The sequence below is a fragment of the Carex rostrata genome, chromosome 4 (genome assembly GCF_964058835.1).
Source record: "Carex rostrata chromosome 4, lpCarRost1.2, whole genome shotgun sequence".
Classification (NCBI taxonomy): Eukaryota; Viridiplantae; Streptophyta; class Magnoliopsida; order Poales; family Cyperaceae; genus Carex; species Carex rostrata.
The window spans coordinates 13368308-13385104 of NC_135921.1; the positions used below are offsets into that span (position 1 = coordinate 13368308).

Consider the following 16797-nt stretch of genomic DNA (forward strand, 5'->3'; position numbering starts at 1 on the left):
TTGTAAAAATCTGTTTTCCGCGTCATCTAGGAGAGACATACCGTGCAAATCGGCATCGTAAATCTTCGGTACTAATTTTAAAATTGAACCAGTACAAATTTTCGGTACACTAATTTTGCGTTTCCGGAGACGACTCGAACATCCCAAGTCTTCTCTTAGGTAAAGATTTCAACAGAGTAGTTTTGACTTCATGCAGTGCACGAACGATATGTAACGTAGTTTTGTTTTTATAGTGAGTGCGCTATATGAAGCCAAAACTACTTTGTTAAAATCTTTACCCCGTCTCTTGCAATGCACCGTTGAATAGTGTTGCGAAAGAATCCAAGTCGAGTCAATTCCATACCTAACTTTTCGTATGTTACCGCGAGAACTCGGTCATTGGGTTTGGTAAAAGGGCGATGTACAAACTTTATCCAAACTTTGACATAAACCGTCAGATCTTCATTAAGATTCGTGCAAATGGACTCAAAGCTTCATGAACACGAACTGGACGGTTTTGATCCAATTTGGACAAAATTCACCCGATAACTTGTCTCCATCTAAACGATATTGTCCATTGATTCTACCTTTTGTAAACAGAAAACGGTTTCAAAATATTCAACTCCGTTCCTTCGAGTCTCCCTGCGACCATGGCTTCCATTAACTGTTCGCCTCTCTCTTCCTCTTTGAAAAATTGGCAGAGCTGTTCGGCAATCTCTCATTCTCTCTCCTGTTAGATCGTCTCCTTCAGTCAGAAATCAGAATCTACCAATTTTAGCCCGACTCCTGCCTACATTTATTTCTGGATCAACAAGTTTCTTTCTTTCTTTCTTTCTTTTTTTCCAAAAAAAGTTCAAGGAATTTCTTTGATTAGCTGGGTCAATTGTACCATTTCCACTAGCAACATCCATCTTTCATTCACCTAAATGCCTCGTCCAATCCTCAAATCACGGGGAACGATAAAGTTTTAGTCGTACAAATGTTACCTTCCTAATTGGGTGAAATCTCTTCAATCCTATCCAAATGTGCTACCTTCAGGGCAATGGAATTGTATGAAATAGGCAATAACCTTGTTAAATCTACATTTAATGGATTAATTGATTTCATACATTCCATCAATAAGCCCCAATTTCAACTTGATTTGGTCAATTGAAATGGGGCTCTTAAGCATTGTGGGGAATTCATTTGGATGTTCAGCTTCAGGTGAGAGGCTTGTCTCAGCTGCAAGAGATGGTGATTTTCAAGAGGCGAAGGCGCTATTGGAGTACAACCCTCGACTCGCGAGATACTCAACTTTTGGTGGAAGGAACTCCCCTTTGCATTTTGCTGCTGCACGGGGCCACCATGGGGTAAAATATTTTATTTCTCTATTGTTTATAGAACTTTATTTGAGCTTTTATTGATTTGATTTTGACCTGTGTAAATGTGTTTAGATTGTGTCATTGCTGATCGAGTCGGGTGTTGATATCAATCTCCGGAATTATCATGGCCAAGTAAGATTCTAATCAAATTTTATTTCCAGATAAAATAATCTTTTGGTCATATATTGGTCAATACTAAGTTTAGTTAACCAAATTGTCTCCATCCTAACATGTCATTAGCTAGAATTGATTGATTTTAGATATGGCTAGCTAGTATTTCACATAATAAGGGTCTGGAAATCCTTGCTGTGATATTTACCTCGTGTGGTAATTAACACACTCCTGGTATTTATACTGGTTGAGCTTTGATTTAGATTTGATCCATCCAAAATGTGAACTCTGAAAGGGATCTAAAGATCTAGGAAACCAAGACGGTTTGGTAGTTCAAATACTTTCTGGTACTGAATACTGATCTAGACTGATACAGTTCAAGACCTACAATACCTTTTCTAATTAGATTTATGTTTTCATTTGATGCAGACAGCTTTGATGCAAGCTTGCCAGTATGGTCACTGGGAGGTGGTTCAAACTCTCGTGCTATATCAAGCGAATGTAACCTTTCTCTCATTATTTTCTCTTTCTTTTTTCTGCTTTCACAATATTACAGGTAACTTGGATGAATTTTAACCTGCTTTTGGATTTGTTGGCAGATTCATAAAACCGATTACCTGAACGGTGGGACCGCTATTCATTTTGCGGCATTGAATGGCCACGCCCGTTGCATTCGCCTTCTCCTTGCAGATTATGTACCAAGCATCCCTAACTTTTGGAAATTTACGCAAAACATAGCAGTTGAAGATGAACTTTGTATCGGAGACCATGATCTTAAGTAATTTCAACTGTTTTTATGTGTCAATCAATTTTGAATGGAGCTTTTCAAAATAAGAACACTTTTTGTGTATGCCTTGTAAAATATCACAATATGATGTATGCCCTTGCAAACTCTCATTTGTACCTTTTTCAGAAAAACCCAATTAAGCTAATGTAAATTTTTGCTGCTTTGATTGGAAACAGGAATTTGATTGATGTGGTGAACCACAAGGCAGATGGAGGCATCACTGCTCTTCACATGGCAGCATTAAACGGGCATGTCGAATGCGTGCAATTGCTATTGGATTTTGGTGCTTCAGTTTCAGAGGTGACCGTAGATGATGGGACCACAATTGACTTGATAGGTAGGTTTTCTTTTCGTCTCAATCTATTGTTAGCTTTACCAGTATATATACCTGGGTTACTGGTCACTATTCTGTAAATTACTTCTGTTGTGTTGGACCTATCTTTCCTCGATGATGCATAATGGAACCTATTATTATCAGTTCCAAAACTGTTGGTATTATAGTGGCCATATCTAGTAAGGCTGCTACAAATATATATCTGGCATTTTTGACATTGTCTCTCATGTGAAGAACTTCCGTTGCAAGAGATCTGTGCCGTCCATGCAATCAAATGGTCCTTAATGTTTCCTCTCTAATTCACCATGTCACGTTTTTTTCCTCCCTCACAGCCTCATGTGCCTTTTCTCTAATTCTAATTAAGAAGTTAGTGTGGCTTGTGCTTGCTCTCAGTTTCTCATTAATGATTTCAAATTCTTCTGTTATGTGCCTTCTATTCTCTTTCTTGTCATGATATTATTATGTTGAATGAATGATCATACAAGTAACTAAGGGAGAGACAGAGAGTTTCTGCCATAAAACAATGTAATTTCAAGATGAATGAACCGTTAGCACAAAGAAACAGGAAAAGTACATTGTGGCGTGAGCAATGAGGCAACTTGCTTTGCTGATAAAATTCAGTTTAATTACAAGCAAAATCATAAAATTGAGGTTTAGTGAGGCAAAATAAGGGGACAATCATGGCTTAACTGCATAATTGAGGTGGGCTTCACGTCAATTAATTTGTTCTGGTTTCTGATATCTGATACCGCAAATTTTCTTGTAACAAAGATACGATGCACCAGGGGTGAAATGGGAAATTAGATGAAAATGAGAAGAATTCTGCTCTGCTTAAATGCTGATAAGAATAAGAGAGCAACGAGAACCATTTGATTGCAAGGGCAGTATTGATCTCTTACCTTCGCAATTTTGAGTGTGAGAGATGATATGAAGCTATGTATCTATTCCAAACTCAGGCATATTAGAGTATATTATCAGAACAGCAGGTTAGTTCAAGTTCGATTCCTATAAATGTACTGTGGTTTATCACAGGTGCAGGAAGCACGCCACTACATTATGCAGCATGCGGTGGAAATGCTGTCTGTTGTCAGGTACTTTCAATGTGCTTTATTGTACTGAAATTTCAAATTGATGGACTATTAAGAAACTGAAATTTCTAATGCAGATTCTGATTGCTCGGGGAGCTTGCATCACTGTTAGTAATTCTAGTGGGTATGCTTATGTAAACTTTCTTTTTAAATTCTAAATTTTAATTTCGGACATCTGCATTTGACATAACATTTTGCTGACATATGCTTCTATGTCATGTAGTCTGACTCCATTAATGGTTGCTCAAACATGGCAACGAAACTGGCTTGAGGAAATTCTGTGCAATTCCATGCAAGTTCAAGCATCAATATCTCCATCTCCATACCTCTGGCTCCCTCTCATGAGTATCATGAGCATTGTCAGGTAAGTGTATATACATTCACATTTGTTAGTTCTTATCTTATTTTGCATTTACGATTTCTAGTAATTTTTCTTTTAAATTGCAGAGAGCGAGGGTGGAGAAGTACAGGTGATGTGTCACCTTGCATGGACCCCTGTTCTGTGTGTTTGGAAGAGACTTGCACTGTTGTTGCTGAAAGTAACTATTCATTTTTTTTCTTCTCTTTTTGCCTGAATTTTACCTTGAGAAAACTTGCTGACATTTTATTCTCCTATACAGGATGCCACCATGAGTTTTGCACAAGATGCGCACTCTACCTTTGCACAACTAACAGCGCTTCATCTATTGCACCGGGCCCACCTGGCGCCATCCCTTGCCCACTCTGCCGAGCCCCAATTATTTCCTTCACCACGCTTGCTACTGCAAGCCCGATAAGAAACTTGCCTAGACGGAGCCTATCATTAACTCTATGCGCCACATGCCCATCTGTCAGCTCTGATTCACCTGCCTTATCCGCACATCTGTTCCGTTCCGAGTCGCAGTGCAGCTCATCATCCCATCTCAGGCAAACAAGCTGTCACCCTTCTATGGTTCTTAACCTGAACCCAGTGTTTTGCATGGGTGTACCAGGAATGAGCCCGTGCATGTCAAGGTGCACCCGGGCTGGAACCAGTCTACGTCGGAGCACTTCACAATTAGAGACCGGGAGGGGTTCATGGCCGTTTGCATTTAACCAAATTACTGCTGCTGCTGGTAGTAGTTAAAAGAGGTTTTGAGTTTTATTTTATTTTCTCTCTGTTTTTTTTTTTCTTTTTTATTTCTCTTGTAAAGAAAAGTTATTTGCCATTCTTTGAGCACGGGGTATTATTTATCTTTTTGGAAGGGAATATGTAAAATGAGAGGTAACTATTATATATTGTGGATAATGTGCGATGCACTTCCATTTGTTTGTAAATGAAACAGATATACATATAATATGCATATTTCTATTAATTCAATATTTATCTGATTGATGAGCAGCCAACAAATTAAGTGCCTTAATTGGCAATTGATTTATTGGAGCCTCAACAACTATACGCTCTTCTTTTAGGATTAAATTTGAACATTTCAAAACTCTACAGTTTCTAATATATATTCAGGCAGGATTTAATGGAAGTAATATCGTGATTTTACGCACAAATATCTGATGACCCGCTACATATGTGGTCTAACAAAACTATATTGCCATACACTGATACACTCACACTAGCAGTTAATTTAATGGATAACAACTGATATTAATCAACATATTAAGATAATTTATTTCAAATATTCCATGTTTAATGCTGTATTTAATTCATTACGCAAGTGTGTTTACCACAAGGCATTTCACATAGATACTTCGTAAACTGAAGTCTGAAACAGTTGCATTGCATACACACACACACACATATAGTTACATACAACGAATTTTCGTAAATGATTATACAACAAATCTCTTCGCAACAACTAAAACACACATAAACTCTTAGAATAGTGAAAAGCTCATAAATATAATGCATATCTTCAACACAGCCTAAAAAAAAATTTACATATTCAATATTTAAAAAAAAAATTACAACAAAATATTAACCATAAAAGCTCACGAGGAATAGGCATGAAGAAAGAAGGTGGATGGGTTGAATGAGATAAGAACAAAATACAAGACTTTTGACTATTATATAAAAAAATGAAAGGTCTTGCAAGGTCAAGAAAAAATAACTAAAAAGTGAGAAGAGAAGAGAAAAGAACAAACCAAGAGAGAGAGAGAGAGAGGATAGAAGCTCAGTAAGAATAGCACCATACAACATAACTTAGAACACACACAATAGCTTGTCTTTCTAAATGTTTCTTCAAGCAGTGTTTCTCAGGAGCACAACAGGAGAGAAGAGAAGACCATCCAGGGTAGGCGGTAACAGAAAGATCCATGAAAGGATTGCTGTGCATTGCTATTTTTATTGGAACAAAATTCATGTTAAAGTAACAGAACAAAAATGAAAATGGTGTGGAGCACTAAGGTTTTGTGGTGGCCTTTATATAGACAAAGGAGAAATACTAGGTACTGGTAAATTTTAAATCAGAACAACAGGCAAAGAGCTAAATAAGGTTGACAAGATATTGCACCAAAAGGCAGTGACTGTGAACCTAGAAAAAGATCAAATACCGATGTACAAGTACAACCTTTTTAGTTTTTACATTGTATTGCTAGAATATATTTTATTGGAATTGCAATTTTCTCTCAAGTTCGTGCATGACTGGAGACACCATTGGCTGGATTCTGGAAGTATCAAAGCAGTTTGTCCAAGAGAGAGATGTTAGAAATATATTTTGAAAAAACAAAATTTATTTAAACAAATACTTATTTTTAATATTAACGATTTTACATTTTATGAATTACGGAGCTATTTTCTTTAATTCATTGATGCACAATTAAATGACATTCATTCTATTAATTGTCACTAATATAAATGGTAAAACATTCTTTTCTCTGGTTGCCATGAATAGCTATTTATTATTTTATTTCTCATCCGTTGATTAGTTTTCTTTGACTTATATGTGTTGAGGTGTAGTAAATAGCTATATGAACGTTATTTTCTTAATATATAGAAACAGTAATAAAGAATGAAAGAGTATTTTAATTGTCATAAATTCACAGATTTAATTGTGTATATGTTATTTGTCTATAAATAACACACAATATTTGAAGAGCAAGTCATCCAATAATCCATCTAATAATTTACATTTTTAAGCTCTTCTTAGCTCTATAATTCATAAAACCCAACTTCTATTCTCCCACAAACAAATATTTTCTTTATAGAAAACATATTATTTTGCTATCATTGTTGAAAGAAGCTACATCAACCTCTACCACGGTTGCGTCCGCAGGCAGAGGAATACCAGTGTAATTTGGGGCAATCTTAAATGATTATTCCTACGCTTAGGACGGGAAGTTGACTTAGGTTCGCATTTTGCAGCTCTGGTAATAAAGTTTTAATTATATTCTTGATTATATTTTTAATATAATTGTTATTTATTTTATTGATCAAAATTCAGATTTAAAATTAGTTGGTTAGTTCATATTTTTTCAAAAGCTTGAGTGTAAGCTACTTGACAGATAGAAACATTCTTTTTATATAAGAAATAACAGAAAACAAACTATTTGACACAAACTATTAATAAGTAAAAACAAAATTTAGAATTCAATCAATGTTCATCTGGGGGGGGGGGGTGGGGGTGGGGGTTGTAGAGACTGGAGAGAATCAAAATTCATTTAATTCCTGATATGATAATAAATACTGAGATACATTCATGCTCTCAGACTCAATCTCATTAAAGGCATGATATCTCTTGGAAACCAAAACACGCAAGCGAGGTAAACTGAGAAAGAGATATGAATCTCTGATCTTTCTGGTAAGGTCAGAGTCGACCATTATGACTGTTTTGCGTTTCTTTGGAAACAGGAAACGACTGGTAATAAATTGGGTGATTTAATACCTGAAAAACAACCCACCACTGATCACCACTGTGTGCGCATTTACGTGCTCTTTCACAAAATCTCTTGGCATTAATTTGTTTCTTTCAGTGACATGTCTTATTTTTTGAAGTGTGACATAAGAGCTCTGTTTGAGGCTTTTTGGCAGTTTGTAAGTTCAAAATTTAATATATTTAATTAAGGCGATAATCTTTGTATTTTTGTATAACTATTGTATTGTATTCTGTTGTTGCAAAAAAAATAATAATAATAATAATGGAATAGAAAATTATTGAGAAGTTGAATTCATGCAATGAATATGAAGGTATGAACGCCAAAATAATGTAGTTGCAATTAAGTTTTTGTTAAATCTGATATTTTAGACCAATTCTTGTATCATTGTTTTTTTTTTTTCCCTCTTTACACTAGTCTTTAAACTAATCTTATCGAATCTTAAGTTAGTGATAAGACTCGCCAATTAAATGAATTTTTGAATTATTATCACATAATATTCAAATTTTACGAATCGTTAAAAATTATTCAAATAATTTATTTATTTTTGTAAAAATTCAGAATTCTGACATGTTTCTATACTTTATAAGAAAGTAAATTATTTGTAAATAAAATTCATACATATATTCAAATCACAAATTTTAGACCTCGTTATATTATTTTTAAATCTTGGACTTGTCACAATAGTTCTTCTATAGATGATTGAATTTATGCAAAGAAACTGTGCGGTACTGGTACATGGGTGAAAACCCCATACAGGAGATTACCAGTAGAGAAAAAAGAGACAAGTAGGATGTGATGGATGATGAGATTTTGAAAAAGAGATACTCTCATAAAACTGTTCATTTGATTTTCCTAGTTACAAAATATATATATATATGAGAAGGGTTCAAATGCCTCCATGTTTTTGTGCCTCCATCTCTCTACATCATTTTCAAAGTTCAAACAGTTGATCCGAACCGCTCAACCTAACCTCCATACTAAAATATGTTTGGAGACCAAATTTTATATTTTTAGGAATTTTTTTACTATTTTTTTAGATAGGTACAAAATCAGTAAATCTGAACCATCTAAAAACAGTATTTTTGTACCTATCTAAAAAAATAGTAAAAAAATTCCTAAAAATATAAAATTTGGTCTCCAAACATATTTTAGTATGGAGGTTAGATTGAGCGGTTCGGATCGACTGTTTGAACTTTGAAAATAATGAAGAGAGATGGAGACATGATGGAGGCACAAAAACATGGAGGCATTTGAACCCTCCTCTATATATATATATTTGCTAGTTTAGCACACGCCCCTACTATCGCATAGCCTCTTGTCCAGAAAAGCAAAGTACAGAGTATTTTATCACTTGGTATTTTGATTCGAAAAAAAATGTCTAATATAAAAATATATATATTTTTTTAATTTTTTTTTACCAATTGCACTAGACAGTTTCTAGCCGTGTTGTAAAAAACTTGCAATTAGTTTCTAATTATCAATTTAAAAGATACTTACAAAATTACTAATCTACAATTAATAATAATTATGTTATAAAATTTGTTTGAGTTAAAAAATATGTATGTCACTGTGGACAGATTACTCCTAAGAAAATTCAATTACTCATAATTAGAAGTAGATAATAACAAACAAAAAAAAAAAAGCCTTTTGAATTGATTAAAATTTACAGAATCCGACCCGGCCCCGACAAATAAGCTACTACTTATTTCGCTACATACAACCAGCTACAGAGAATCAAGATAGAACATGCTTGCTTCTAACGTGAAATTTTAGACGTAGGCCGACAACTTAATGGGCCATCACTACAAATCGTGCTAAGCCCAACAGAATTCCATCTAGTGAAGCCCACAAAATGCCAAGCTCGCACCTGACCCGATACACGCGTGCGAGTCGCACAATTTGACAAACTTTGTACTCTTTATCTCACGGGGGAAATTCTCCATCTCTGACACGTCTTTCTCTTGTCGAAGTTTGAGATGTGGTAATACGTCTCTCTTGTCAATTTTCCTAAACTTTGACAAGATAAAGACGTGTTAAATTAAATTCTCTTGTCAAGGTCTTTTATCTCACGGGGGAAATTAATTTGCTTATAAAAGCTTGACAAGAGAAGAGAGAGACCCACCATTTATCAGGAAGTTTTCCCTTTTTCCAATGCTAATAAATTCTAAATTTTCCTAAAATCCTTCCATTAACATAAAATTCAAACATAAAGATTTAACTCTGCATTCAGCATTTACCAGGTTTCTTTCGCTTCATGGTATATTTAAATTTCTTGCAAGTTAATCCGTATCTGTATGGATATAGATGTGGTTTTTAAATTTTCATTATTCATATCCATATAGTAGATATATCTCAAATAGTTTAATATATATCATGAAAAGATTTATGTTATTCATTGTAATACTTAGATAATATTATGAACTATCGTATTTTTAATAATATTTATATGTTTTTCTATATAAATAATAGTATTGAAAAACGGATACGAATATGATTTTGCCAGTATCCGATCCGTTTACACCCCCAGTTTGAAAGCATGCAAACTACACACACACACCAGTACAGAGCGTTCCTGGCCCCACATCTTCTGAATCAAAACCAACAATCTAATTCGTTAAATACGATTACAAAATCTAACCCATTATTTATTTTATCATACGCGCGATCTTCCATCTCTGACACTCTGACTGTCAAGTACTACAGATTGGATTACTGCTCTAAAAGTGCAATTGATATATATATATATATAATTCCTTTGATAAGAAACTACAACAGGTTGTATACAGATGCAAATGCAATGATCATAAAATGCAACCAGACTAGTGCGTCTTGTTATTTTATGGCATATATATATATATAGTAAAATTTTGATCGTGGGCCTTTGCTACCATGTGCTTGCATGTGGTGTGTCTCTCTTTTTGGGGCCCATCCCTCAATCACCTCATATACTCCTATTCATAAAATTATTAGGTACCTATAAGTTGTAATCTTAATGAAACACTTTGATTCAGGGAGTATGATACTGGCATTTCATATCATTTCGGTCCAAAATTTCAGCTTGCTTAGTTCCAGTAAATGTTATTAAATGCAGTTTCTATACAGTATACAGAAGGCCACCACATATACTCCGGTATGCGGCTGCATATACAGAGTTTTATGCGGACTTATATATACGGGTTTTAAAATGAGAATTCACATATATATAAATAAGTATGCGGTAATATACGGTAATATGCGGTATGCGGTAATATATGTCGCATATGCGGAACCGCATATATTGACCGTACACAAATTTTTATGTAGATTACAACTGAATATGCATATACGGCCATGTATGTAGACCGCATTTTATTACACTAGTTCCAGTACAAGTGCATGAAAATATGAAAATTGTAACTTGATTTAAAATTCCGGCCGAAAATTTCAGCCGAAATCTCTGAAATTTTGACAAGATGTTTATCTGATATTGATTTCTCGCCAGCTTTGCAAAGATATCCAGTCACTATTTCCTCTAAACAAGAATCCTTTATTATCACAACACTTTTTAAAGCTAATACCACATCTCAACTTCTCCTGTAGATGTCTAGGCACCAACAACAAGTTCTTTAAATTCTCTATTTCTCTCTCTTTCATTGATAACAACTTTGTTGTTACTTCTCTTTTCTAATTAGCAATGCCAGACATAATTCCTTCCAAACATGTCTTGCTCAAGAACTTTTTATCCGGGCTAAGAAGGAGAAATATTACAAACAAAAACATGACGGTATTAGAAAGAAAAAGAGAGATCAAGTTCTCGGCAAATCTTGCCATGGCTTCTGTCAGAAAAGAGGCAAAATGGAGTAGTGCTCTGATGGCCGACTTGTCGAGCAAATTTCAAAGAAAGGCTGTATTACCCTTGAAATACCGGCGTGTAGTTTCTAGACGCTACAAGCTTTCAAGAGGTGTTAAAGGAACTAGGCCGAGACATGCTGCGAAAGCAACTGTAATTGCAAAGTGTATAATTAAAAAGAGAGAACAGGTACTAAGGAGGTTGGTTCCCGGAGGCAAACGCATGGATGAGTTTACTCTTTTGGATGAAACCCTCGACTATATAAAATTGCTGAAGGCTCAAGTCGATGTAATGCGGTTGCTTGTTAAAGCTCTTGAAGTAAGCCTGAATTTTTCTTCATCTTATTTTTGTTACTTCATACTGGTAATTTCTAAGCAGGACATTAATTTACCAGCAAGAATTTATTATATAAAGCATAGGTTTCTCTTATATGGTTTGCATTTTCATTCTTGTCATTGTTTTCTTTTCTGTTCTATTCTCTGTAATTAGAAAAAGAGAAGAAAAGTTTACCAGAAAAAGAATGCCTGTGACAAAATAGAGATGTCGAGTTTCAAATTTGAATTACCAAATAAGTTACAAACTCCATAGTACTTTTGCTAGTAAGATTGAATTATCGAAACAATATCACTTACAAACAAATTATTGATTTTAACTAAAAGCTTTTCTTTTCCAATTATTTCATGTACTCATAAAACTTTGCTTTGCAGTGAAGGAGACAACGAGTAATAGATATAGTTATGAATGATGCCAGAGCTGCTTAACTTGCTCTATATACAAATCAATAAAGTGTGATCGTGTATGATGCTAAGTAACTGTACGATTAAATGAATTACAAATTAGTTTCAAGTTGTAACTTGTAAGTAGATAACTGCAACGATTGCAATGATTATAGTTTCATTTTTTCTTCTTCTTCTTTCTTTTTTTCTTTGATATATTGGTCCTTGATATACTTTAAGGTAAAGTACTTTGGATAACCAAACAAGTACATGGAGAGAACTGTTACAGAGTCAGAGATATTTAAACACACCAAATGTTGCCAGAATAAATGCAATTTGGTAATAAAGTTTGAAAATATCAATGGTGCTCCACATCATCAGATATCATTGCATACATTATTTGAAATGCGAAGCAGAAAGATATATGTTTTCGGTTTCTATAATTGTAGAACAGATACATTGAATGAACACAAATTACAGAGGTCCCGCAAACATGCCATGCTCCCTCTGTTCATTCCAGTTTTGAATGTTTTTTAGATAACAGTAAAAAGGAGGAAGTTATTAAGGAAAAAAATTGATTGATAAATTAGTTTTATTTTTATTTTTTTATTGATATATATGATTACAATAACATACTTCTCAGTTCTCGCAATTGTTAGACAGTTCATCACCCTTTACCTTCAAGCAATTGTATAAATACTTTGCATTGAATTTCACAAGCCAGAGATTTAAATCCATGAGAGTTATACTACTAAATTGATAACTTGTTTGTTGTGTACATCCTGTTTTAATATTCTATGGTGTTATCTTGTAGCTGTTAGCCTGTTACACTTAGACAGCTTTTTACTGGTACCAGCACATATAGGTACTAGACTGACATGGTAGTCCTGGTTTAATTTGACTAAAACTGTAGCATATAGAATAAAAAAAGAATATTACTTGGTACATTCAATGTGGCAAGTAAAACAATGCTTGGTTTGATTTTGTGAAGAGAATTGACCTATCAGAAGAAGAGATCAGAACAATAGGTCTAGCAAAGAAAATCTTTGTGAACAAGAAAAAATGTTTATTTTGACTAGATTTAGAAAATGTTTTCAAAAATAGAAAACATTTTTTTGACATTTTAATTTGAGCGAGTCTATGGTACTATGCATATTACGATTTGGCACCGTGCTACGACTCTATATTCGAGTTTTCAAATCCTAACGGTCGATCTGAACCGTTCATCTTGTTCTCCATATTAATATGTGTTTGGAGACCAAATTTTACATTTTTTGAAATTTTTTTACTATTTTTTTAGATTTATTGAAAATCACTGTTTTTGGATGGTCCAGAATTTTCAGATCAAGTGATTTTCTAAATATCTAAAAAAATAGTAAAAAAATTTCAAAAAATATAAAATTTGGTCTCCAAATACATATTAATATGGAGAACAAGATGAATGGTTCGGATCGACCGTTAGGATTTGAAAACTCAAATATAGAGCCGTAGCACGGTAACAACCCGTGATATGCATAGTACCATAGATTCACTCTTTTAATTTTCTTATAAATTGATTGTGTGACTATTTTACTTCACACTCATATTTTACGATTTTAAAGTTCAAAACGTCGATCCGAACCGTTCATCTTGTTCTCCATATTGAAATGTGCTTGGAGACCAAATTTTACATTTTTTGGAATTTTTTTACTATTTATTAAGCCATTTTGAAAATCACCGATCCGGTGGTCCAGAAATTTTTACTGTTTTTACTGTCCACCAGGATTTTCAGATTTTCAAAGTGGCTTAATAAATAGTAAAAAAATTTCAAAAAATGTAAAATTTGGTCTCCAAGCACATTTCAATATGGAGAACAAGATGAACGGTTCGGATCGACGTTTTGAACTTTGAAAATGAAGATATTGCGTGAAGTAGAAACGCGTTTTACTTCGCAACTCACCGTAACCCATATCTCTCTCTCTCTCTCTCTATATATATATATATATAGAGAGAGAGAGAGAGAGAGAGGGGGGGTTGGCTAATATCAAATCGATTGTTCCTGAGGTCCCGTGCAACTAAGTCGCTTTTCAATTTTCAAAGTCCAAAAAACCGATCCAACCCGTTAGATGTGATCTCTATATTAAAATGTGCTTGGAGACCAAATTTTATATTTTTTTTTGAATTTTTTTACTATTTATTAAGCCACTTTGAAAATTGGTGATCCAACAGTGGCTTAACAAAACAGTAAAATCAGAAGTCACCGTTGAATCAGCGATTTTCAAAGTGACTTAATAAATAGTAAAAAAAAAAAATCAGAAAATATAAAATTTGGTCTCCAAGCACATTTTAATATAGAGATCACATCTAACGGTTTGAATCAATTTTTTGAACTTTGAAAATTAAAAAACGACTGAGTTACACGGGATTTCAGGAACAATCGATTTGATATTAGCCAACCTCCCTCTCTCTCTTATCGAATTTTAAAAATATCAAACTAATTGATTGTCAATGTATCCAACAGCCTTTTTCAATTTAACATGCAAACATTTAGTGAAGTTTAGAATAATAAAAAAAAAATCATTTTACCATTGCATAAAAATCATTTATAGAAACACTTTTGTAAGTGAACGCGTGTTCATATTTTATAGAAACACTTTCATATAAACTAATTTAAGTCACATGCATGCATTTGTCAATATTTTATCTAATTATGTTTAGTATGCTTAAACACTTTGTGGAGAAAGAGCGAATTACATTTCTAAAGTTTTTTCTAATAACAAAAGATGTAAGTGCCTTTTTATCAGGTATAAAAATATCTACTAGGAACTATGGTTCCTTTTCAGATTGTGTTTCTATTTAGTTCTGGATAGATTATAGTACTGAAATACAAGTGGGAATAAATTTCATACTTGGTATAAAAATTATTTGTAGGTGATTTTAACCGAAATTCAAATATTAACAAATTCAAGCTACCTACAAGCATATAAATTCTTCTTTTTTTTTTCAAAATTAGCATAACACCTTGTGCAAGACCAAAAGCGAGAACATTTAGAATTCGTATCCTCTGCATTAATTCAAAAAAGAATTTTTTGAGTTAATGCATCGGAACTATCTGATTTGCTTGAAGATCTGTGCTGATTAGATCTGCACTAATATTAAAGGGCCTCCTATTTTATAGACTGAAGTCGGATTGACTTTATTTAAAATCAGACGGCTCAGATGCATTAACTCAAAAGATGCCCTTTTGAGTTAATGCAGACGATGCGGACTCGAATATTTAGGGATGCAGATATAGAAATGAACTTTAGATGTTTTGTAAATAACTTTTGTTATCAATGAAAATGTCAGTCGAGCTTAAAAAAAATGAATTTTAGCTAATTAATTAGAATAAAACTATGATAGTTGATAGACACCTATTCAGTATTTTGGAGATATTTGTTTTGTTTTTGTAGTAGATACATATATATAAACTGCTTGTAATATATACTGTTAAATGGGATATAACTATGATAAATACCTATTCAGGGGTCTGAGAGCAATAAGCTCAATTTTGATGTTGGTAATACAAATTCTCTATTTAATATGGAGATAGGGTACTAGGACCATAACCTCATTCAACCCTTTTTTCTTTGTTTAATAATTTTTTTTAAGAAGGACTTGGACCTATTGAAAAATATTTTAAACTTAAGCGGAAAGGATTTAATTGCTACCTCAGAAAAAGGAGACACCAGCAGCTGGCCACGTGCTAGGCCCAATTTCTGGGGGGTTTGTTTGTAAAAAAAATCTTAATTTGTTATACTCATACAATGATTTAATACTGTAAGGGCCTAGGACCAATATGTTTATAATTTGGGCCGAGGCATCAAATACACCTCTGGCCATCTTCAGGTCATATTCGACAGATCAACAATCACAGCGTGCACATTATTTACATCCACTTATCAAACAATTCTCTTCCACTACAACTCTCTAAATGCACGTCTCTAATGATAGCTAATGATTTTTCTTTACCAACTTGTTGTTTTCGGGAACCTCATTGCTTCATTAACCTATGCGGGGTAAATATATTGACAGAACTGCTTTAGCTTCATGCAGCGCACAATCAATATAAATAAAATGAAAAAAATATGACTAGTGTGCTGCATGAATTCAAACCAGCTTTGTCAATATTTTTATTCATAATTAGGTTTATCAATTTGTGCTGGTGAGAAATCAAAACGTTTGCAAAAGGTTGATTTTTTTTTAGAGTAAAAAAGTATTCGCGTACTGAAAATAATTTGAGTTAAGACATTAATTTACTGAAACTGTTGTTACTCTTGTATACCATACAAAGTCATAATCAATGACAAAATAATCCAAAGTTAATCAGAAGAAAATGGGGTACCAATGTACCACAAACAAAGGTGTGGATGGTAAAAAAAATAAAATTACAAGGTGACAATTAAAACAAAGACTGTTCAACTCAAGTGAAACACATTCTCAAAGCAATGTTATTAAATGCGGTTCCTATGCGGTATGCAGTCACATATGCGTATTAGATGCAATTATTAAATGCAGTTCCTATGAAGTAGGCGGCCGCATAAACCGCATTTTATTACACTGTCTCAAAGTATTCCCTGAAGAGCTTAATTGTTGGTACTCTCTCAACCAATACAGGACATTATGAACAAAGGGGCATTTTAGAAAAAGGTGATATCTAATTTCTTCATTATGGGTATGTAAGCAAAAAAGACACTGAGGGGATCCGGGCCACCCTTTAAGGACAAG

At 33.7% G+C, this 16797-nt stretch overlaps 2 protein-coding genes across 2 annotated transcripts; both read left to right on the forward strand.

The window, feature by feature from the left end:
• The first annotated feature begins 573 nt into the window (after positions 1-573).
• On the forward strand, positions 574-4994 carry LOC144553473 (putative E3 ubiquitin-protein ligase XBOS32). The gene is made up of 10 exons (XM_078301649.1): positions 574-1328; positions 1413-1472; positions 1881-1952; positions 2051-2229; positions 2415-2575; positions 3605-3663; positions 3738-3784; positions 3884-4024; positions 4108-4199; positions 4281-4994. Exons 1-10 carry the CDS (start codon positions 1134-1136, stop codon positions 4763-4765), a joined length of 1491 nt encoding a protein of 496 aa, XP_078157775.1. The 5' UTR covers positions 574-1133; the 3' UTR covers positions 4766-4994.
• Positions 4995-11023: 6029 nt separating this feature from the next.
• Positions 11024-12245, forward strand: LOC144553486 (sequence-specific DNA binding transcription factor). The gene is made up of 2 exons (XM_078301662.1): positions 11024-11653; positions 12043-12245. The coding sequence occupies exons 1-2, from the start codon at positions 11180-11182 to the stop codon at positions 12043-12045; spliced, it is 477 nt and encodes a 158-aa protein (XP_078157788.1). The 5' UTR covers positions 11024-11179; the 3' UTR covers positions 12046-12245.
• Positions 12246-16797: the final 4552 nt, after the last annotated feature.